Source organism: Silurus aristotelis (assembly GCF_946808225.1).
Source record: "Silurus aristotelis genome assembly, chromosome: 6".
Classification (NCBI taxonomy): domain Eukaryota; kingdom Metazoa; phylum Chordata; class Actinopteri; order Siluriformes; family Siluridae; genus Silurus; species Silurus aristotelis.
In genome coordinates this window covers 6,214,898-6,240,205 of record NC_139579.1, presented here as the reverse complement: position 1 = coordinate 6,240,205, position 25,308 = coordinate 6,214,898, and the positions used below count along the sequence as shown (strand labels likewise).

At 39.9% G+C, this 25,308-nt stretch overlaps 1 protein-coding gene across 2 annotated transcripts in view; it reads left to right on the top strand.

Moving 5' to 3' along the window:
• Positions 1–1,858: 1,858 nt before the first annotated feature.
• Positions 1,859–25,308, top strand: part of kmt2ba (lysine (K)-specific methyltransferase 2Ba) — a 38,654-nt gene continuing 15,204 nt past the window's right edge. The window contains exons 1-14 of one of the 2 annotated variants that reach the window (XM_083544226.1): positions 1,859–2,402; positions 7,772–7,841; positions 7,947–9,395; positions 9,466–9,662; positions 11,691–11,792; positions 12,308–12,464; positions 13,952–14,156; positions 16,272–16,321; positions 16,433–16,684; positions 17,619–17,713; positions 19,635–19,745; positions 24,434–24,547; positions 24,682–24,822; positions 24,936–25,028. In XM_083544226.1, coding sequence (XP_083400352.1) covers positions 1,890–2,402; positions 7,772–7,841; positions 7,947–9,395; positions 9,466–9,662; positions 11,691–11,792; positions 12,308–12,464; positions 13,952–14,156; positions 16,272–16,321; positions 16,433–16,684; positions 17,619–17,713; positions 19,635–19,745; positions 24,434–24,547; positions 24,682–24,822; positions 24,936–25,028 — 3,549 coding nt within the window. In that variant the 5' untranslated portion in view covers positions 1,859–1,889. Of the gene's footprint in view, positions 2,403–7,771; positions 7,842–7,946; positions 9,396–9,465; positions 9,663–11,690; positions 11,793–12,307; positions 12,465–13,951; positions 14,157–16,271; positions 16,322–16,432; positions 16,685–17,618; positions 17,714–19,379; positions 19,746–24,433; positions 24,548–24,681; positions 24,823–24,935; positions 25,029–25,308 lie in introns of both variants that reach the window. The other variant, XM_083544225.1, reaches the window with a different exon arrangement.

Here is a 25,308-nt window from a genome sequence, read left to right as displayed (position 1 = left end):
AAACATTATTTTATTAACAGTTGAACCAAAACCCAAAAAATTTAAAGTATTAAAAGTTGGAAACAAAAATATTTAAATATATTTGCGTGCTGTAGAATTAATAAATTCTCTATACTGGAACTAAGAGGCACACACCAGTTCCAGCATGGCCTTGCTGCTGTGCACAATATGAGCTCTGTGTAGTTTGTTGAGGAATAACTCGAGTGTCCTGCACAGAGCCCTGACCTCGACCTCACTGTACTTCTTTTAGGATGAACACTTTTTGAACCCCAGACCTTTTCACTCAACATGACCTCATTAATGCTCCAGTAGCTTAATGATCACAAATCCCCAGCATTGAACAGTAACAAAGTAAATGTAATTTGTTCCTGTACTTAAGTAGCTTTTTTTTTTTTGCATATCTGTGCTTTATTGAACTATTTCGATATGGGAAGACTTTTATCTTTACTACATTTCAAATTGGAATATTTTATATACTTTTTACTCGACTACACTTTTTCGAAATCAGTCATCAAAACAATCATTTTAACTTGTTTTGATTGCCGCTTGGCGTATCTACTGATCATCAACCTACGGTTCAGCATCTGTTCAACAGCAAGCACAACATTTAGAGAGGAAAAAATGATGAAATAATTTTTTTTGAAGTAGTTGAAGTGAAGGTTTTGGGTTCAGGATAACTTTTTTTTTTTTTAGATATCAATCAGTGTTTGAATCATTAATATCATTCTATTAATATTTTGGTGTGTTAGGAGTAAAAAAAACTCTTCCTAGAAGTGTAAAGATTATTGTAGCAGGAAACAGAGACTAAATGTGGAATGTTCAGAAAGCACATATGAATCTTATAATTAGGCGTCCACAAACTTTTAATCGTGTAGTGTATTTTGTTAAGAATGTGGGTGTCAAAATTGACTAAAATATTGACTTTTCATGCTAATGCACAGTAGATCCAGATCCAGGCAGGACTGAAAGGCCACATTCTTACATTTCCATATCACGCAGCCAAGTTAACTGGAATAATGGAAAGGTTATACTACTGTCCAGCACAGCACATACATCTGTTTCAAGTCATGATTTATTAGTGCAGAAAGTACAATTAATAATTAAATATAATGTTTGTTTGTGTCATCAGGCTTTTTTCTGTCTTATTACTGCACTCACACATACCCAGTGTGAAGTGGTGGATTATTAAATATATTATTTTCCCATCTGGTATTTTACTGCTTTTATAACACAGCATCATTACAGACCCCTAATGTACTTATGATTAACTGACATAGTGTGATTTTTAACCATTTCTAGGTACATTTAATCCTTACGAACCTTCATAAGACAAGTGCTATAACTTGGTATCACGGGATACCTGGTGTCACTTACCTCACAGCAGATATGTATGAAATCAAGCCACAATAGGTTACTAAGCAAAACTATAGAGCTTGTCATGTGACCAGGAATCCCTTATAATTTATGTTATAGCCAGAAGTTTTAAGTGATAGCTCAGAGGTCAAGGTACATTGGACTTCTAATCAGAAGGTCATGAATTTAGATCCCAACTCCAACCAAGATGCCACTGCTGGGCCCTTGAGCAAGGCCCTTACCCCTAAACTGCTTAGGTGTATTTTTAGATCATTGTAAATCATCACTGTAAGCATGTGGATATTGGAGTGTGCTCTCTCACAATCTATTCTTTCTTTCTCTCACTCCCTCTTTATGCCTTAGTTCTGCCTGTCTGGTCTGTCTGTCATAATTGATATATAATAATAATAAATAATAATAATAATAATAATAATAATAATAATAATAATGATAATAATAATAATAATAATAATATTAGATAATCGTAAAACGCAATGATTCAAAATATAAATAATTTCTATTTTTCGGAAAGCAGTATGAGAAAGAACCAGAGAAGTCAGGAACAAACAAATAAGAAAAATGCTAGCATTAGCAATAAGGGTACTGAGAAGAGGGAGGGGGAGGAACTCAATTTCCCAGAATTCATTTCGGGCGCACGCAAATTGCGCGCCTTTCCATCTTGTTCCTCCCCAAAGCGGAGTCGTTGTTGTTGTTCTGGGAGAAAAATGGCGGCGGCTGGAGGCGGACTGTCCGCCTCGGCGGTATTTGCGGGCGCGAATCCGTCCGCGCCGGCGCGGTGCCGCTTTCCCGGGCGACCGTGTCCGTGTCGGGTCCGTCAGAAGAGCGAGAAGAAGAGAGTTGCGCGGCCGGGGGTGGAAGCGGCCGAGGCGGTGGTAGCGGCCGAGGCGGTGGAAGCGGGCGGCCCCGTTGAGCCGAGGCCCATTGCGAACGCGCTAAAGGAAGACCCGACTTTACTCCACATGCTGAGACTCGGCGAGCGGCTCACGCGCCAGAACGAGGCGGGTTTCTCCACGAGCGGCAGCGACGAGGTCAGTAACCGCCATTAATATTCTGCAGTCTTACTGTGTGTTTTACTCGGTTTGGTGCAGTGGTTAGCTTTGTAGCTAGGTAACGCCTAGCACCGGAGCTAGCATGCACTGCACGAGCGTGTTCGAAGAGCCGATCGTGGATGAAGTAGTGTGTTTAATCGTGACGCGTGCGTGCGCGCGCGTTTGATGCGTGATGAATGCATGTGTGCGCGCATATGCATGTTTTATCCATGTGTTGCATGCATGTGTTTTCCTTCTCTGTGTTGGAAAGACACCACCGATCAACTTTGTCCTGCTCGATCACCGACTTCCTGGTGTCTGGACATCTGTCTTGAGATTTCAGAAGTCAAATGCATGGACACCAAGTCGTTTCACTGTTCGACTCTTTTTCATTACACACTGCTGGAGCGTGCATGCCGGATATCCCGTCAGAAACTGATCCTAACAAACCCTGGTGTTTATTTGCATGCATTGCATTGAGACATCTTCAGGTACAGAAATCGAAATAACGTTATAACGTGGTTTGTCAATCTAATAATAGTCTAATAATCTACAATGTCTGTGGCTTTGGAACAATCATTAACTGTCCAGTTCTAGGAGGACTTGGGTGTTCGGGGGTGCCATAACTTTTGTCACTGGGCCAAAATGTACATTTAAATACTGATTAGAAAACTGTGCAATGGTGCAAAATGCTAAAAATGTACGTTTATATTGTTTTATTTATCTCTATACCTCCATGTTAATGCATCATATCAGTGTATATAAACACAATGACACGTATTTGTAATGTGGCCAGATCGTGTAAAGAGTGCAGGCAGGGTGGAGTGGGTGGAGAAGAGTGATAGCAGGAGTGATTTGTGATAGAAGAGTATCTGAAAGAGTGAAAAGGAAAGTTTATAGGACTGTGGTGAGACCTGTGATGTTGTATGGTTTAGAGACAGTGGCATTGAGTAAAAGACAGGAGGTGGAGCTGGAGGTAGCAGAGATGAAGATGTTGAGGTTTTCGTTGGGAGTGACGACGATGGACAAGATTAGAAATGAGTTTATTAGAGGGACAGCGCATTTAGGACGTTTTAGAGATAAGGTGAGGGAGGCAAAATTGAGATGGTTTGGACATATGCAGAGGAGAGACATGGGGTATATTGGTAGAAGAATGCTGAGGATGGAGACACCAGGAAGGAGGAGTAGGGGAAGACCAAGGAGGAGGTTTATGGATGTGGTGAGGGAAGACATGCAGGTAGTTGGTGTGACAGAGGCAGATGTAGAGGACAGGGGGGGTATGGAGACGGATGATCCTGGAAGTCGAAAGAAGATGATGTTAACTGTGTTTGTTAATCTCATGTAATAATAATTTCTCATTTAACTCCATAATTGAGGCTGATGCGATTCGCGTCTTGTTGCATAGTCAACGACACGAGTCGTTAAAGATACATATGAAGCAGCTATTGATACGATATGTTTCATCCCTTTACCACGCGCGTGCGATCCGATTTCGAATTTGATTCAACCGAATGTAATGGAATAAAATATGACGCAATTCAATACGGAAGAAAGAGATCGCTTTTATTTCTTTGGTTTAGAGTCTAAATCTCATCTCATCTTTCATCTACATCTCATCTTTTCTCCTATGTTGTTTTGTGCTTGTGTAAGGGCCATGCGTTAGAAGTCAGTGGTAAATTTATGATTTGCAAATCATAAATTTACTTAAGCACCTTCTGACTTCTAACGCAATTAAAAGAGAACAGAGAAAGAGAAAAGATGAGATTTTTCCTGTTATGTCTACAGGAAGATGCAGCTCTACCTCTGCCATGTAAATCTGTATTTTATGTGACTCTCAGGACGCACCTCGGTCTCCGTAGTGTTTTGATGCGTCATATTTATGTAGCAACAGCGGTGCTGAGAGAACGTCCTCAAGAAACTGTTTAGCGTAGAGAAATCAATGTATGTTGCTCACTTTAGAAATAATAAAAGACACTATCTTGGTGTCTCAGTGTGTATATATAAAAGGGTGGCCAATGCAAGAGGTGTTTGTCATTAAGAATAGAGAAGTGGGTGACCTGTAAGAGAGAAACCTTATATACGGTTATCCACAGACCGTGTTTCTTCAGTTCGTTCATGTAATTATGTGGCAATGTTTAGGCACCACAAGCCTGGACTTTAGATAAATTTTTTCATGGGGACTCAATTTTTTATTTTGTGGGGACTTTGTTTTTTTGCGTGGACTTTTTTGAAAAGAAGATCTCAGTGTGAGATTTTATGAGTTGCTCAGTAGCTTATAGTTTTATAAGCACAAATGACGGTAAAAGACTGTGGAAAGGACATTACTCATAATCTTACACTCCAGTACTCATGTTAGTTCTCTCTCTCCAGTGTTCTGTATTGTTTAAAGACTATAATCACATTCTTAATGTCACCCAAATGAGGATGGGTTCTTTTTTTTTTTTGAGTCTGGTTCCTCTCAAGATTTCTTCCTCCTAACATCTAAGGGAGTTTTTCCTTGCCACAGTCTCCACGGCTGCTCATCAGGGATAAATACACATCTTATTTACTGTAAAGCTGCTTTGAGACAACGTCTGTTGTGAAAAGCGCTGTGGAAATAAACTTGACTTGACTTGCATTTAATTATTTCTCATTGGACCTCGTGTTAGTTTTCATGGACCTCTGTGTGATCTCACAGCCATGCGAGTGTCATGTAAATAAAAGGCAGAATGTCTCATATTATTCGAAATTATTACTTTCATTTGTTGTAAATGATGGATTTGTGTGGCTTTTTGCAATTATTGATTCGTTGATTGGCTCTCTGAACCAGTGTTCTGGTGTGAGAAAGTCTTTTCGATTGAGAAGTCAGGATGAGACAATATGGTAACGCTGACCATGTTTAGATATTAAAATTTTAAGGCAGGGATCGATTACAAATTACGATTGCAACAATTTGATCCGAATAATCGGAATTCTGGAGTCGTGATGACGCACTTTGAAGACCAAAATTGCGTCTTGTTTTGTTGCTCTAACCTGATGCTTGCTTGCATTATATGGACCAAAATATGTGCTTTTTGAACACCCCCTTCCACATTTAGTCCTCATTTGCTGCTCGAATAACCTCCACTCTTCTGAGAAGGCGTTCCACTCATTTTTTGGAGTGTGCTTGTGGAGATTTGCCAGCCACAAGATGCCTTCCTATTTACGATCTTTCACTCTAACCATGTAAAGCATATCTCAATGGGGTTTGCTTTATTCACAGAGACATTGTCATCCTGGAACATGTTTGGGTCTTCTAGTTCAAGTGGAGGAGTAATTCATTGCTGCTGCTGCATTCAAAGACGTCAACTGTGTACTTCCACCTTTTTTTGTAACAGTTTGAGGAAGAACCATATATGGCTGGAAAAGTCAGGTGTCCCAATACTTTTGTTCATATGTGTATCTGTTAGGTTTTTTAATTTTGTGGCATCTCCATTTCTACTTCTGCATTTTAAATTGTATTTTAAGGTGTCTTTTTATTTATTTGAACTTGAGTATAAGACTAGTGTCTAGAACGCTAAAAACAGAAAGGATGCAGAAGAAAGCGGATCTTTGAATTGTGTTCGCATTGTTATGGATGTAACGATACGATTTTCTCCTTTTTTTTTTCTTTCTTTTTTTTAACTAAAGATTAAAGGCTAGTTATAAATAATTATTAATTTCTTAGAAAAAATGCGCCACATCTCATATTAAATGACAATAAAATTTTTAAACGAATCCCCACACCAAATGAATGAACAATACAAATTAAAGAAGTCTTTACCTAAAAACAAACAAAAATGTGTTGACCTGTAGCGGAAATTCGTTTTCTTAGTCAGTAAACTGCGTCATTTCTTTTGCAATAAAAAAAACACCGGCTTGCTTGTGGCAAAATATATATTTTCTCCCACCTGCAGTATTTAAGTTTTGTCCTGTAGATCAAGTGTATAAGTTTTATTTTCAATGCACTGCCTGATTCTCCCTGCTACTCTGCTTTTTTGTTTTGTTTTACTCGTTTCCCTTCTAAATATAAACGAAAAAAGAAAGAGAAAATTTACAGACGTTTCGTTTTTTTTTCAGTTGGACTTTTTGTGTAAATGATGAAAACAAACAAGGAACTTTTCTGAACATCAACTGAAACTATATTTTATAAAAAAACAAACAAAAAAAAAACAGGCCAAGATATTGTTGTTGTTTCTTGTTGTATGTTCCTTTCTTTAATAATGAAGTGATATCTGTAGTGATTCTGGAGTGCTCTTGTAGTTACCGTGCATGAACCGCATGAGAAGTTTGCTTCTGACCTTTTGCCTGTAAATTGTTTTATTTTATTTGCCATTGTTGCTTTTGTGCAGTAGATACATAACATACATTTTAGAAATTTTCTTTCTTACTTTTTCTTTTTTTTTTAAATATTTTAAAGACCATTTTGCCGGAATCCCCTGAATAATTTTACTCTCCCGCAACCCACACACGCGAGTATTTTACCGTCTGCTCCCGCATTCACTAATTAAATCTTGTCCGGCGCCACATTCGTTTGCGTCGGGTCGTCTGGAAGTGTTTGTTTTGATACTGCATAATTTTTTGTTGTACTATTAGTTATAGGTCAATAATTTCAGATATCTATTATTTCATATATATATATATATATATATATATATATATATATATATATATATATATATATATATATATATATATATATATATATATTATGATTATTATATTTAATTGTATTTTTTTCGTCTCAAAATCTAACAGTTAATAAAAACTACATAAAACAGTTAGTAATGATCACATCAGTTATAAATATCGCTTGCTTTATTTATTCATTGTTCTAGCTCTTACTGTTTTAAAGTTTGGATGCTGAATACTGCCACCTGCTGGTATGGGGCAGTTTTGTTCTTTCACGAAAGTGCAGAACGTACACCCACGGTTTGGTGTTTCACATACGCCTGTGTAATAATCTGACTAATTTGCAGCACAAATGGCGAGTGCTGATTAATAAAGAAAATGCCAAAATTCCAGTATTAGTGAATATTAACATCTTTAAGTATTTAACAGTATTTGAGGCATCCTCAACATATACCCTCGTCGCTCCAATGTTTGCTGCTGTTGATCGCTGTTCTTGTGCCTGTAAATCGGGTCTCGATACACAGCTGCTGCACCTCGTGTTTAAACTGCATATCATGATGTGTTTTACATGCTACAAATGATTCAAATGCAGTTCTTAGATCAGTATTTAACAGTGTTTTAACTCAAGTAGAACTATAAAATAAGTGCTTTTACTGGACTTATGTGTTGTACTTTTACTTGAGTATAGGAACCGTGTACTCCCTTTATTACTGCATTAAATGTACTTTTCTGTTTTACAGGAGAGAGATTTTACAGGCTTCCAGACTGAAGGTCGAAGGGCTTTACGCTCTGGACAAGATGTTTCACAAAGTAATTCATTTAAAAATTTTTGTTTCCGCTGTAATAAGTAAAATTCCTGTGTTTTTGCTGCAGAAACTAGTACCAATATAAGAATTTCTTTTTGTCTGTTGCTAGAAAGTTCTTTCAAATCGGCCGCGAAAGGGAAGCCGTTTCTTGCTCCTGGTTCATCTGCAAACAAAGTCACCGTTGCAAAAAGAGGATCACGGGTGACTACGGAAACGGCGAGATCATCACCTTCGGAGAACGGGGGAAGACGTCAGCACGGCGCCAGGAAACCCAAAGTAGTCGTCAAACTGGCTACGACAAAGATACCAAGGGATATGCTCAGGAGTCGAGAAAAACCATCTGTGAAAGAGAAAAGGACTGCGTTCTCACCTAAAGAAGAAAACGGAGGTATAAAAAATGAGGTATTGGGTGAGCCAGGCGTGGATGCTGAAAGAACGAGAATGCAGCCGGGACGCACCGGTCCAAGGAGGCGAGGGAAACTTGTGTGGAATTTAACGCTGATTAAGCGGCGAGGAAGAGATTCCAAAAAGAGCCTGGCGGAGAATTTGGGAAGACGTTCAATCAGAGGGTGCTCGAGGACTGCTGAGTCGAACGAGGCTCAGGAAATAGTTGCTATTGACGACCAAGGTGATTCTGTATCTCCAAAACCTGATCCAAAGCAGAAGAGAATCTACGACGTGACGAGTGCCTCTCCGGAAGAGGAAGAACCCGTGGATGCTGCTTCTTCAAATGGAACCAAAGGCATTCCAGACAGTGGTCCAGTTTTTCCCGCGAAATCCCTCGCTGCCTTAAAGCGACGCAGATCTTTATTTAGCCATCGTAGGAAGCCAGAGCTGAAGCTAAAGGAGGATCAGACAGCGATCGAGAGTGGAGTCCCCCGGAAAAGGCAACGGCTCGTCTGTAACACCTTCGAAGCAGTGGCATCTCCGGTGAATACAGAACTACCAGCACCGGTGGCGAATCGGCACGTGCTCACGGACAACGTGACGAGTAGCCGTCCGTCCCGGGTGATCAGAATGCCAAGAAGGTTCATGGATGATGAAGGAATGTCTGGACCACTGGGAAAGAAGGTTGTTCAAACGGAGAACGAAGACAAGCCTTGCAGCGACTCTGAAGTAACAAACCATTCTCAAACCCCCAAGATCGGAAACAAACAAAAAAGCACAAACAAAAGAGCCATATCTGACAAGGTGGAGAACCTCGATGGAAAGCCTGTGGAGTTGAAGCCAAGCGGCCTGACTGCTGTTCCACGCAAGAAACTGGGGCGACCTTCTTTTGATAGTACTCATCTCAAAGTCTATGAGGGTTTAAAGATGCTTACAGCAAGCTTGACTCAGAGGAAGGAACAGCGAATGGCTAGCACTCATTCCAAAGCCCTCTGTGAAAAAGTGGCGTGCGAGAACCACGAATCTCTGATAAAATCGAGGAGCTCCGATATAAAGATTGGGGATTTGGACTGTCCAGGAATTGTACATAAAGTGGCTGTACATGCTAACGATGAAGTGATCAGTCAGCCAGAGCTTCTGTCTGTTGAAGGACTTGAAACCAAGGCGGATGGTAAGGAATATAAGAAGTTGCTGTCACTTTTTACGGAGACACGACAGCACTAATGTTTTTTCCCCCCCAGCAGAGAGAACCAGCGCGGAGGGTGATACCGACGTACAAAGCACTGGTCCCGGGAAGCTCGAGTCGATGTCGGCCCCGGGAGGTTCCTTTCACAAAATCAGCGTCTCTGGCGCCAACAAGAGGATGCTTCACCTGCTGAAACGGGCCAAGGTGCAGCTGATTAAAATCGACCAGCAGAAACAGCTGAAGACGGCTCAGGTATGTATTTTGACACGGCGCTTCCAGTGTCAGTCGTGAGCAAGGAAAAGTTTTCTTCAGGTGTGTTCTGTTTGCTTATGGAGGTGCAAAACTACTCAAAAAACACCATTTAGGAGCCTACGTTGGCCGTACACATACGGAGGGATGGATGGATATAGAAGAGAGAGGCTTGTATGGCTCTGCTCGGGTTTGCAAAGCAGTGGGAACTTTCTGGAAACTTTCAATTTGAACCTCATCTGGGGAATTTAGGAAATATTCCAAGATGAAAACTTGCTGAGATGTTATGGGTAATTTACGGAAGTTTATGGAAATTGAAGGGAATTTCTGGGAAATAATTAGAAATATATTTAAACTCATGTACAAACATTTTGTTTGGTTTTAAGTTGACAGGGATGCAAACTAATACAGATTAAAATATATATATATATATATTCTTGACTTTGATTTAATTGTAAGTAAAACAATTATAGATATTTCTTAATATATATTTCACAATATTACTGTTTTGTTCTGTATTCTTGATCAAATAAATGCAGCATAAGAGACGTCTTATTGACCAGAAACATTACAAGCATCACAGTTTGAGCTAGCTAGCCTCATTAATTATCAAAAAAAGAGTTTTAATATACATTTAGAATATGTTTTACTGGCTGGCTCGCTACTGTATAAACACACTGGTATTTACTCAAATCCGATAGAAAGTATTATTTTTTACCCTTAACCTTTTTTACTCGTTAGTCAGATTTTATTTTAATAAACATTGATACTTTATTTTATTTATTTGAAGTGTGCTGTGCGCATGTAACTGATGAATGTGCAGGGTAGAAATTCAACTAAAATCTCAATAAAGCCGGTTGTTTTAACCAAGATTATCCTGCAAGAAGTTCCCTGTTATTGGCTAACCTGCATTTTATTAAACATTCACCATTTATTCCCATTAATTCCCAATATTTTCCCATTAAAATCGCATAAAAAAAATTCCTGGAAATATGCACCTTTAATCACGATACAGGAGTCAATACAATCCAATTTTGCTATTCATTGCCATTCTGTAAGCTTGGAGATATATTGGAAGATTTCTCATTTCAGGAACAGGATATAATTTTAGGAAATGTCATTAAAAACACACCACCACATGCAAACCTTAAAAAAATATTGTTTAACCAGAACACAGTGGGATTCGCATTTGCAATAATTCCATCTAAAATTACACTGTAGCAAACCCCCAGCCAGACAATGGTGAAGCGTACTGAGGGTTCAAAAAGCCTTTATTTTGTGTTCAGCCGTCAGCCTTTTCTTGGGAAACACAAAATCTACCTTTCCTTGATGACTTTTCTTAGTGAAACAGAGCTACAGAACAGATAAATAACAAATAATACAATCAGCTCTTACAAACATTAACACGAACAGCCATTTTCAAGAAGCCCTTTTGTGATGTCACACAATGATGTCACAGATGTGACAGTGTCATGTGAGCTCAAAAGGTTTACCTTATTTACTCTTTTCTTAGTTAGTTACATACACTACCAACCCAAACTCATTACACCCACCCCTACCATTAACCTGTGCCAGCTTTACACACATGACACCTCAGTGGTATGAAGTATATTGCAATCCATTTACAATTAGTATCATTGCACCTGACATGGTAATTGTTTTAAATAATTTTTTTAACCATATGCACATAGTCAATGAAGACAAGTCAGTCGACTCTGCTATTACTTGTAGCGGATGTTTTACCCCTAATGGTTTATCACAGGCACCCCCCTAAGAAACAGCTGCACCCTTATGATAGAACTTCCTGTCACTGTTCAAGTCCAGAGATAAGAAGACTATCTATCTAGTCTCGGGGATCAAAACTCAAAACCAAACAACTGCCTTGAATCCTGTATTTAATACATATTACTTTTTTTTGTTGTTGTTATTAATATTGTGTTTTTGAGAATTGCCAATTCAAACAAAATAATTGGCAAACAAAATATTGCGATACTCACGTATTGTGACAAAGTGCTTGTGTGTGTTTTGCAGCTGATGTCCGGTACAGTGCGAGTCGGAGACGGTGGTGTCATGAGCATGAAGAGGAGCAGGAGAAATAGAATAGTCCGAACGAACAAAGAAGAGATTCCTCAGGTGCGTTCTGTTTCCGATAGAGGGGCAAAAAAAAAAAAAAAGATTGAAGAACTAAGAATGTAACATTGGCCATACACTCGGGGAGGGAGGGACGAATGGATGCAAAAGTGGGTCGCTTGTATGGCTCTGTGTTAGGATTGTAAATGTGTGGAAACTTACCGTTTGGGAAACATTCCAAGTCGGATATTAAACAGGGATTAATGGGAATTAATTAGAAATTAATCATCTACAACATAACAGGTCCCCTGGTGGTCTAGTGGTTAGGATGCGGCGCTCTCAACTACGCAGCCCGGGTTTGATACTCTTAGTGCAGATCCCAAGCCTGGATAAATGGGGAGGGTTGCGTTAGGGTGTTTGCTAAATTCACAGTTTATTCCTGTTAATTCCCATGGAAAGTTTCCAGTCTTGAAAATACCTGGAATTTTGCGACCCTACTCTGTGTGTCTCATAAGATGTTAAATGTTATCTGTGTATTGTTAACTTTGAGGGTGTGGGGGGGTTAATTGTGTTTATAGGGACAGCCGGTCGGAGGCCCACGTATAAAACACGTGTGTCGGGCAGCGGCAGTGGCACTTGGGCAGCCCCGTGCCATGGTACCTGAAGACATCCCTCGACTCTCTGCTCTGCCTTTACACGAGCGAGAAGGCATTGCACCTTCACAAGACACTGAGGGTACACAGCGTTTTGATTTTCAGCGTTTACTAAGTCTGATATCATGATTTGAGTCGGTGTGAATTGCGATTCGTTTCAATGCATTTGTTCTAGAGATTGGTATTAGTTTTTATTCTCTGGTTTGAATACCATCTAGAAATCTTTTTCCTTCTCATCTCATGTTTGAGGGATAATTTGTAATGCATTTTATTGTTAATTGTAGGACTGAAACGATTCCTTGAGTAACTCGAGTAATTAAAGTACAAAAATGCATCAAGGCAAATGATTTGATTGTTTCGATCCCTTGAGAACAATCAGTTTTGGAGGAGACTGAACAAGACCAATAAAGCGAAGGAGCCTCGTTCATACACAAACTTTAGGCCAAAGAACAAAACAGAAGTTTGGGATCATTTCAAACTAAAAAATAAAGAAAACACCATTCCATTGACCTTTTTCAAGTAATTTGAAAAAGATTTTTATATTTTTGTTTGAAGTTTTTATTTATGTTTATACAATCAGCCCTCGATTTATCATGGTTCGAATCAAATTTTGTTCCACGAATGGTCCCGATTTATCGCGAAAAATCTAAACTAATAGTGAATAGTTTTTATGTAGTTTTATGTTGAAATAAGGAAATGTATTAATAAAAATAATTTTTTTTATCATAAAATGAAGTAAAAGTAGACCCAAAATACCGTACAGTGTATATCATACATTTACACGAGACAAAGAAGTAGCCTTGTGTACAAAATCGCGGTGCTGGGATGCAAAAAATCTACAATATACGGCTGGAGGGAACAATTCTGGCCAATCGGAATGAATTTTATTTAATCTTGGTTGTTATGGGCTCTGACGTCAAAAAAAGGCGGAATTGAAGATGTACGTCACCAGATTTAGCCAATGAAAATAAAGAATGCAATGTGTATCTTTAACTCTGCCCTATTTTTGACGTCATAGGACACTTAAACCAAAAAACAAGCAAAGTAACTACGCATATGCTACAGAACTGTTTTAAAAAAAATAAATAATAAAAAAAAAGCAGTTTTTGGAGTGGCGTCCGTTTATCGGGGAAATTAGTTTTTCATGGTCAGTTTTGGCACGTAACCACAGCGATAAACGGAGGACGACTGTATTTGCATTTTAATGTAATTTGGCAGTTAAATTCACTAAATTAAGAGACGTGTTTTTGTTTGTCTCTTGTATATTTAGTATCACTTTTTAACGGGAAAAATGTATGTCTTATCCGATTACTCCTTTAATCGGTGGAATAATCGGCAGAATACTCGATTACTAATATAATCGATAGCTGCAGCCCTAATTGACAATTTTAAATTGGGAATGATCTGAAAAGGTTGGCTTTGAAGTCCATGCTTAGGTGATCAAAGAGAAAAGATTGCTAGCCTTATTGCCTCATCAGATGTAGACATTTGTCCACATTACATGTAGACATTTGCTACTCTTTTTTTTTTTTGTTTTGTTTTTTAATCCCCTCTCTTCCCCTCCTTAAGAGCTCGGTTCTCACTCGGAACCGGAAAGCAGTGAAACCAGCTCCATTGAACAGAGGCACATGCACAAACAGAAAGCGTTCGGTCTGCGACAGCGGCGCTGCTTCAGCTGCAAGGGCTGTTGTCGTGTAGAGGACTGCGGGGCCTGTGTTTTCTGTCTGGATAAACCGAAATACGGAGGACCCAACAAAAAACGGCAGAGCTGCATGTAAGTGGAAAATAATTCCCTCATCTGTCTGAAATGAGATTTATTTACCGTAGTGACTTCAGTTTTATGAACCACATTCATCATTTTATCACTATATAAACAAAAGTATTGCGACACCTGACTTCACAAACTCAGAGGCACAGTAACATGAAACGTTCCCTCTAGTTGAACTAGGAGATCCAAACCGTTTCCTGGATGGCACAAAGCCAGATCCTTGAAGATATCATTTGCATGGGTTGGAATTAAAGATCTTGAGTTCCCTGCTATAGAGTTTTAACCTCAACCCTACTGAACACCTTAAGAATAAATTGGAACACTGACTGCACCAGTTCAGCTCACCTTCATCAATACCCACCTTATACCAACACACATACTTACGGTCTGGTGTCCACAAACTTTTGCCTATATAGTGTGTGTGTGTGTGTGTGTGTGTGTGTGTGTGTGTGTATACAAGATTAATAACATTTTCTCAACTCTCGATAGTCAGAACGTTGCACATTTAATGTACTTTGTTTCAAATCTAATGACCTCTTGTACTTTGACTGGTTAATTATGGCAAAGACTTCGACAACACCAGAATGAGGTGTAGAGTTACACTCATTCTCAAACGGCTGCATCGTATAACGATTAAGTGCCTTCATGGTTTTTCTCCACTCTACCTCATTGTGCTCATTGTTCCAGAAAAAACAGTTCAGCAAATAAAGAAAATCCGTTGGTCAAACCTGTTACCATATGAGGCAGCATTTAGATACGTAATATTTATTTTTTTTATAAATCATTTAGTAAATTGTAATAAATTAGCACATTATTTTTACTTACTCAAATACATTTTTTGTGTTTTTCTAATACAACTGAATCTAACGGTTTTCCAATTTATTTATTTATTTTTTTTTTACCCCGTGTTCTAACAGTTTCGTGAGCTATTTAAAGCTTTATTTAATCCTATTTAATTCTCTGCAAAGCGCTTTAACCTTTCACTTGCTTTCGGCATTTTTAGAAGTGCCATAATGGGGTATTTATTCTGTCTTTACATTTGATAAGTGATTTTAATAATACACCTTGTCCCAAAGCAGCTTTACAGAAATATAGTTTGTGAATGTAAATTTCAACGCCAGAATTTTGTCCCCTTTAAGTTTTTCCCAAATGAAGTGATTGTGACTCCCTGAGATGGTATGAGAAAGAAACCTTGAGAGGAACGTAACTCTAAAAGCAATCCATCCTCATCTGAGTTACACTGGATGTCCATTCTTTACATTTCCATCATTAAGGTGCACTGATGGATGCTTGAATGCAAAACCTTTCATGGCAACAGTAGACTCAAGCCAGCGTATATATCAATTACAGTGCAAATCCATCGCCATGATTCTTGAGATATGTCCTCCACAGTAACAATATTTAGTCTGCTCACGTAGAAACCATTCTCTGCAGCAGCACGTGGTTTTGAAGTAAATAGAACTCCATCTAGATGTAGGGCGTCAGGTTCAATCAGGCCGGTCCGGATAGAAAAATGGGTCAGAATCACGTGTCTTTTCTCTACATTGGCGTGTCCAAGCAAAAAAAAAACTTGTATAGGCATTTTCAATACCAAGGACTTATTTTTAGTCACATGATAGTCATGTGATCCATTTCATTCAAATTGAACAACTTGATAGTAGTAGGTTTTCTGATGCACTAACTCTACTTCTGCACGTAAAAACGAATAAAATGATGCAGTTCATAGCTTCTTGCTGCTTGCTTCCATCGTTCCTGCCACTTCTGGAACATGTCCTAGAAGGCTTCTTTTCGCATCAAGCACCTTCTGCGATTTGCACTGGATCTCTGCAATAGTGTTGGAAAGGTGAACTTTGTCTTCGGGAAAAGGTTGAAGTACACAGGAGCCAAAGCGAGTGGGTGGGTGCGGAAGCGAGATCACGTTGCTTCCGGCGAGAAACTCGCGTGTGAGTAGTGTTCAGTGACTGGTCATAAAACAGCAGCCGTGATTACGCGAATGAAGCTCTGTGCTCTTTGCGACTGTGCGTGCAGCTCTGTGCTACCATCTGTTGGCGTGTTACAAAACCAAAATGTCACCGTGTTTAGCGTTAGAACCTTAAAGCTAATAATTTCTGTTCTCTCCAGCTACAAGAAGTGCTTAAGGATCGAAGAGAACAAAGTGAGACGACTGAAAGGTATGGCTGTTTAAAATTAGACCGTCCTTTCAGGAAACGTTTCCATTTAGCTTGGTATCATCATCGTCCCCAAATTAGAGCATTTATTTGACCTATTGTGTTTTTTCGCAGTTCAGATGAAGCGACGTCCTGCGTGCGGCCAAACCGCTGCGTACAGTGGTGCCGAGGAAGAGGACGAGGGAGATGTCACGGCAGACTCTCTAAACACTAACGCTCTAAGCTCTGTCCGGCGGCAGCCCAGGCGACAGGTCACACGCCGATGCTTCAGCGACTTGCTAGAGTCGGACTCGAACGACACAGACGCTTCTGCTGAAGATGTGACCAAGGAACCCAGCAGTAGTGAGCCGAGTATTAAAGCCAATGGTATGAATTCAGTACTGATTCATTATCGAAAGCCAGACGTACAAACTAGAATAGATACATCTCTGCCGATCCTGGGGTTTATATTTTGTAGATATTTAAATATGCATGATTGATTCTGTGAGAACCCTTTCATAGGATGCCAGTTTTATTCAGTAGACCGACCCACTTTACTGTAGTGCTATTTTCATGAAAGTTAAACTTCAAGGAGAAACAACATTTCAGCTACGAAGCGACAGAATACTCAAACTCACAGCAATACAGTTTTAAAATCGTCTGCACTTAGTTTGATCACTCAATCCAAAGTTCTTTGTCTGTTCCTGGAAGCAAGATCAGTGCAGGTACTGTGTCTCAGAAGATACAGCTATGACACTTAAGCTTGTGCAATGCTGCTCAGCCGTGGAGCTCGTTTCATGGAGACACATTCACAGTCAATGTATGTAGTACTGAGCACGGTCTGGAGTCCTGTATAGTCCCTGGATTCTGGTGCAACCTGAACGTTCTCTGGATTATTGATCTCAGGAGGACACCATAGATTTGGAAAAAGTGTAATGATTTGGTGCTGTTTTTTTTTTTTTTTTTTTTTTTTTAGGGTTTGGATCCTTTTGTAGCAGTGTAGAATAGTGTTCAAAGACATTTTAAACAAAGTATGAGAGACAGTTCGTGGAAGGACCCTTTCTGTTTAGGCATGACAAAGCCAGAGTTGCACACCTTCACACCACTGATCATGTTTGAGTTGTGCACATATGTAGTGAAAAGCCTTCCCTGGAGAGTGAGAGTTATTGCTGAAGAAAAACAAACAAGCAAACAAAAAAACGCCTTTTTAACAAGTCGCTACCAAACTAGCTGTTAAATGCATTGATTTTAATGTCAATTAGGAAATGCGGATTGTGTGTGTTTTTTTTTCTTCACACTTATTTCGTTTATTGTCCAATAGAAATTGTTACACCTGCTGATACTCAAGACGGGGCAGTGAAATCACGAAGGCCTGGTATGACGAAAGCGCTGTGGGGACGGCGACGAATGAATAAGGTATTTCTATATGAAATGCCTGTTTGTTTGTTTGTTTCTTTTTTTTTTTTTTTTTTTTTGGCATTATATATATATTTTTACTTTGTTAAGCAGTTTGTATTTAAACCTCTTTCATGCTAAGCCGTTTTCAGTAATATCACATACACTATATGGACAAAAGTATTGGGACTTTTCACACCATTGTAATTAGTCTCTAAACTGTCCTTCACTTGAACTTGGAGACCCAAACCTGCTACAGCTCGATCAAAGGAGCTCCATGAATATATTGTTTACATGTGTTGGTTGGAGAAAGATCTTTAGTGTCCTGCTCTGAGAGTTCTGACCTCATCCCTGTTGAACACCATTGGGATGGATTGTAACATTTGCCCTCATGCAGGCTTTCTCACCCTACATCATAATCTGAATGAGCACAAATCTTCACAAGATTCATTCCAACATTTGTCCAGAAATGAGACGGTATTATTAAAGCAAATTAAATGTGGAACGGGATGTTCAAAAAGCAAATACGAAACATATGGTGTCCAAGAACCTTTGGTCCATATAGTGTACTGACATGTCTGGGAACAGTCCTGCTTTTTTTTTGTTGTTGTTGTGATTTTTTTTGTTCAAGTCTATTGTCAGCGTCATGCTCTGATTTGGGCCCGAAGTTAAATTTTTAAGCCAAGATCTTACATTCAGGTTATTACACTCAAAATATATCGACACTTTTGGTGAAATGGTTGTAAATAGGTTTTTGTGGACACGTAAAGGTCGACCTATAGTGGATTTTACCGATAGCTAGGTCGGTCGTACTTGCGGATAACTAAATTATCAACCGAAAGTTTTTAAAATGGATACTGGACAGTAAAGCGCACAGTCAGAGACAAACAGCACGTGGCTTCAGTAATTCTCCTCTAGAGGTCGCTCTCGCAATAACAGCGGGCCGGAAGCCGGAAAAACTATCTATATGGATTTTTGCTGATAGTTCCAGTAATCAAGTATCAGTGCCGATTAATCGTCAAAACCGATTAATCTGTCATTCTCTAGACACCTGTCTAACACAACTCCAACCTGTCGCTACAGTTTTGGAAGCACACAATTGTACAGAATGTATGTTGTGCTGATTGTGAAAGATTGTGTAATTACTGAAACTAAGAGGCTCAAACCTGTTTACGTAGAAAACCGAGCTTCAGGTGAACATTGTGTGTTACCGAGCTTCACTGAACAAATAGTTTTCTCTCATTAATGCTCTTATGACTAAATAAGCCAATTCATGGAAGAATGGATGTTCTAACAAGCCCATATGCATAAGCATGAGATTGGTGAGGTGTCCACAGACCTATGGCTATATAGTGTACCTATTTATTTTGTTATATTTTATAATTTTGTTTAGTTGATTTTTTTTTAATTATTATTTCTGCAGTGTAATAACCCTGAATATAAAATGTAATCTTGAATTATTTAATTTATGTACTGTAAACAGCACCAATTCCGGACCTATTCTGTGCTACTTTCTTGTCTTGAGGGGGTACTATTCGTCGTCTCCTTCCTCCTGCTCCTGCACCTCCTAATCCTTCCGCTCTTCTTCAGCTGCTCTTCTTTGCTGCACTTGTCATGATGCAGTTGTCCTGCTATAATGCTCCCCACCTCCTTTCCCCTCCTCGCTCTCCTACTCTCCCAACTCCAGAGTTGCCCTACCTCACAGGCGCTGGAGCGCTCTGTACCAGGAAGTCCATCTGAAAAGCTCGGGCTGAGGCTCCAGCTGCGACTGCACAGACTGCCACTTAGCTTGGTGCGAGCTGCTGAAGTGTCTTCGGTGGCTGTGCCTTTCCAGCCCGGTGACAAAAGAGCACAAGAAGAGGAGGCGGATAGAGAAACGCGGGTTGTGAAGGAGGGAGTTCTGCAGCGACCCCTTACTGACCCCTGTCTTCCTCATTCCCAGAGCTCAATGGAGCACATGCCACCCAGCGTCCTGGCCACACTGGCCAAAGGCTTCGTACACCGGGAACGACAGGCGCAGGAGCCAGCGCACAAAATCCGGGTAGACTTTAAGGTCAGTGTTTCAATCTTTAATCGTTATTTTTTAAAGACTTATAATTACTATCCCATAGGCCACAGGTGCCCAATACGTCGATCTGTAAATCGTAAAGGTAGCATGGGTAGATCTCTTGCACGGTCAAACGCACGCAAACCCGGGTGACTCCATTCACTGCAAGTCATCACAATAAGGTGGTGAAAATAAATGTATCGAATTGTATTTTGCCATAAGGGTCCATGCAGTTATGTAAGTTATGCCTACATATATTGTATTCATAAAGTATACTTTATATACAGTATCTCACCAAATTGAGTGCACCCCTCACATTTCAACCATTTTAGTAGATATTCTCAAGGGACCACACCATAGAAATGAAACTTGGATATATTTTAGAGTAGTCAATCTGCAGCTTGTATAGATTTACTGTCCTCTGAAAAAAACTCAACATACAGCCACTGTCGTTAAAATATCTGGCAACAAAAGTGAGTACACCCTAAGTAATTACAGCTGTCCATGTCAGGACCATATAAATGTGTGTATCTTGTATTAGAGAAGTTAAAATTTGGTGCTTTGAGTACATTTCTCTCATACTGACCACTGGATGTTCAACATGGCACCCCATGGTAAAGACTCTCTGAGGATTTCAGAATTGTTGCTCTCTACAAAGAAGGCCGAGGCTATAAGATCAGTAACACTCTGAAACTGAGTTACAGTACAGTGACCAGGGTCAAACAGAGGTTTTCCAAGTCCATTTAGAACAGACCTCGCAAGGGTCAATCAAAGAAGTTGAGTCCTCGTGCTGTGCATCAGGTGCAGAAGCTGCTTCAAGAAACAGACGCATGCGTGCTGCAGCATTGCTTTAGATGTTGCAAAAGCAGAAGGTCTGCTTGTCAGTGCTCAGACCATACGTGCACACTGCCACAAGTCGAGGAAACCGTGATGCAAACCGTTGTCCCAGAAGGAAGCCTCTTCTGAAGCTGGCTCACAAGAAACCTGCAAACAGTTTGCTGAAGATGACCTGTCCAAGAGCACGAATTACTTAATCGGATGATATCTTCGAGAATCGGATTTATTAATTAGATGTTTTGCTTGTTATAACTATATAAAACCCTAATTCAGTATATTTATGTATAAAATTGTACTTAAATACAAAAGCCAGATATTGAGATTAAATCTCTTTAATTTTGATATTTTAAAGCTTATAGTGTTATAGTGTTGAGGACTGAATGGGGGATTTCTCCTTTGAACCAATTCACTCATGCTGGGTTATTTCTGTTAAATAAATAAATAAATAAATAAAAAAAACAGCATTTGAGTATGAAAGGTGAACCAATTTATGTAAATCAACATTGTATTGTATTTTGCAGGTGGCAAGTTGACAACCATGCTTTAAAAAAATCTACATAAAATATAATATATATAATACATAATATATAATGTTTTGACAATTTGTGTTAAAAAAAAATAGACATTCATAGTAAAGCCACAGAAAATCACATTTAAAAACAAATAAGTTACTGTTAATAGTAGTAGAGAAATGCTGTTAAAAGAGAATAGAACGGAGAAGCGCAGCAAGATAAAAATAAAATAAAATAAAGGGGGATAATGAAAAAAATATATACAGTGGGTACGGAAAGTATTCAGACCCCCTTAAATTTTTCACTCTTTGTTATATTGCAGCCATTTGCTAAAATCATTTAGGTTCATTCTTCTTCCTCATAAATGTACACATAGCACCCCATACTGACAGAAAAACACAGAATTGTTGACATTGTTGCAGATTTATTAAAAAAGAAAAACTGAAATATCACATGGTCCTAAGTATTCAGACCCTTTGCTGTGACACTCATATATTTAACTCAGGTGCTTTCCATTTCTTCTGATCATCCTTGAGATGGTATTACACCTTCATTTGAGTCCAGCTGTGTTTGATGATACTGATTGGACTTGATTAGGAAAGCCACACACCTGTCTATATAAGACCTTTCAGATCACAATGCATGTCAGAGCAAATGAGAATCATGAGGTCATAGGAACTGCCTGAAGAGCTCAGAGACAGAATTGTGGCAAGGCACAGATCTGGCCAAGGTTACAAAAAGATTCCTGCTGCACTTAAGGTTCCTAAGAGCACAGTGGCCTCCATAATCCTCAAATGGAAGACGTTTGGGACGACCAAAACCCTTCCTAGAGCTGGCCGTCCGGCCAAACTGAGCTATCAGGGGAGAAGAGCCTTGGTTAGAGAGGTAAAGAAGAACCCAAAGATCACTGTGGCTGAGCTCCAGAGATGCAGTCAGGAGATGGGAGAAAGTTGTAGAAAGTCAACCATCACTGCAGCCCTCCACCAGTCGGGGCTTTATGGCAGAGTGGCCCGACGGAAGCCTCTCCTCAGTGTAAGACACATGAAAGCCCGCATCGAGTTTGCTAAAAACCACACTTGAAGGACTCCAAGATGGTGAGAAATAAGATTCTCTGGTCTGATGAGACCAAAATAGAACTTTTTGGCCTTAATTCTAAGCGGTATGTGTGGAGAAAACCAGGCACTGCTTATCACCTGTCCAATACAGTCCCAACAGTGAAGCATGGTGGTGGCAGCATCATGCTGTGGGGGTGTTTTTCAGCTGCAGGGACAGGACGACTGGTTGCAATCGAGGGAAAGATGAATGCGGCCAAGCACAGGGATATCCTGGACAAAAACCTTCTCCAGAGTGCTCTGGACCTCAGACTGGGCCGAAGGTTTACCTTCCAACAAGACAATGACCCTAAGCACACAGCTAAAATAACGAAGGAGTGGCTTCACAACAACTCCGTGACTGTTCTTGAATGGCCCAGCCAGAGCCCTGAATTAAACCCAATTGAGCATCTCTGGAGAGACCTAAAATGGCTGTCCACCAACGTTTACCATCCAACCGGACAGAACTGGAGAGGACCTGCAAGGAGGAATGGCAGAGGATCCCCAAATCTAGGTGTGAAAGACTTGTTGCATCTTTCCCAAAAAGATCAAAATCTGTATTAGATCAAAAGGGGGCTTCTACTAATACTGAGCAAAGGGTCTGAATACTTAGGACCATGTGATATTTCAGTTTTTCTTTTTTAATAAATCTGCAACAATGTCAACAATTGTGTTTTTCTGTCAATATGGGGAGCTGTGTGTACATTCATAAGGAAGAAGAATGAACCTAAATGATTTTAGCAAATGGCTGCAATATAACAAAGAGTGAAAAATTTAAGGGGGTCTGAATACTTTCCGTACCCACTGTACATTGGTGTATAAATGCATAATCAATAGCTGGACTGTGATTGAACAGTGACTGAAAATGCAAAAATGTTTACTGCTGTTATTTGATGCTTTTAGATTTATATTTGTTAACACTAAATTTCATTATCGATTAGTTGAGACCTGCGATGTTGTACGGTTTAGAGACAGTGGCATTGAGTAAAAGACAGGAGGTGGAGCTGGAGGTAGCAGAGCTGAAGATGTTGAAGTTTTCGTTGGGAGTGACAACGATGAACAGGATTAGAAATGAGTTTATTAGAGGGACAGCGCATGTAGGACGTTCTGGAGACTCGGTGAGGCAGGTGCGATGGAGATGGTTTGGACATGTACAGAAGAGGAACATGGGGTATATCAGTAGGAGAATGCTGAGGATGGAGCTATCAGGAGGGAGGAAAAGAGGAAGCCCAAGGAAGAGGTTTATTGATGTGGTAAAGGGAAGACATGCAGATAGTTGGGGTGAAAAAGGCAGATGTAGAGGACATGGGGGGTATGGAGACGGATGATCCTCTGGCGACCCCTAATGGGAGCAGCCGAAAGATGATGATCGATTAGTTGTTGCAGCACTAGAGGAGACCAAGTTAAACTTGTTTGGCTCAGATGGGGTCCAGCATGTGTGATGCCTACAGTCAAACTTGGTGGTGGTAGCATCATGGTCTGGGGCTGCATGAGTGCTGCTGGTTCATTGGGGGAAACAAGAATTCCAACTGTGACTTTGTGAAGCAGAACATGATGCTTCAGAAACTGGGCAAAACGGCAGTTTTTCAACATAACGACCCCAAACACAACTGCCTTGCTGAGGAAGGTGATTGAGTGGCCAAGTCTGTCTCCAGACCTGAACCCTATTGAGCACTTGTGAGGCATTTTGAAACGCCACGTGTCTTACATGCAGCAGCTCTTATATTGTAATTAGAGACCGCATAAATACCATCTTTACCATCTTTTCAGTTCCTAATCTGCTTCTTTTAAGCCTTTTTTGGGGGCTGGTATCTGCCAGCTGTAATGGGTTTATAGTTACATTCAACATCAAAGAGTTGGGAATTCCTGTCAGAAACAAGAGCAATCCTGAATACTTTCCTATGCTTCAATTTCCTATTACTTTGCATCGTAACCTGACTCTTAGAAAGCACTTACATTCGTGACTCATTCCATAAAGGTTAAATAAATGTATAATAAAGGAAATGGTCACCACTTCGAGTCAACATGTTACATACGGTTATTATTAGTTTTGAATGAGGTAGACACTGTACTCGTTCATGTCAAGAGTGCGCATCAGCTACCTCAATTCCGGCGCTATTTATGTGCGTGGTTAGAAAATGTAACTCAGCCAAACACTGGACATTGAGTCCCAGTTATGCTGTTCACCCATTTACACACTATTACTTTTATGATGAGACTTTAAATGTTACTCTTGTTTCATTTTGTTTTCTAGGAGGACTGCAACATTCAGAATGTCTGGGCGATGGGAGGACTGAGTGTCCTTATGTCCGTTCCCATTACAGCGGAGTGTGTGTGTCTGCTGTGTGCTAGTAAAGGCCATCATAACGTAAGGACGCACGACTGCAGCACATACGCTTTTCAGTCGATTCTTCGTGTGTCTCATTGTGAAGTTTTCAATTCTGTAAAGCCTAAACAAACAGTGCATCTCATAGTAATGAATATTCATCTCATGCCTTCCAGATGATATTTTGTCAGATGTGCTGCGAGCCCTTCCACCGCTTCTGCCTTCCAGCAGACGACCGTCCACCGAAAGAAAACAAGCAAAACTGGTGTTGCAGGCGCTGCAAATTCTGTCACGTTTGTGGTAGCAAGAGCAAACAGGTACAAAACATCACTTGAGGGATATGACCAACGTATATTGCTATGACTTTGTATTCCCATAGGAATACGTTCACATATTGCTTATGCAGTCTCACTTGTTTCTTTCCCTTTAGCCGGTTTTGCAGTGCAGAAGGTGCTTTTACTGCTACCACCCATCCTGTCTAGGGCCCATGTATCCCAAACCTGGAAAGTATAACACACCTTGGGTGAGCTTTTCCACACTTTTGCAGCACGGGCTAATTTTATGTGTATAAAGTAATCGGTTAATGGAATAAATGAAGTGACAGCTTATGCTTGTGTTAAAAAAAAATATACAACGAAATGATGGGACCTGTTAGCAGCTATTTAGCAGCTATTTTAACAAATGGCCTCTCAGTGTTTATCAGATTATTATTACATACATGTTGTGCTGTTGTCATTTGCTTCACTGTCGTATTTTTCTAAAACGAAATAAATCCAAAGCGTTTTTTCAATTGAATTTAGATT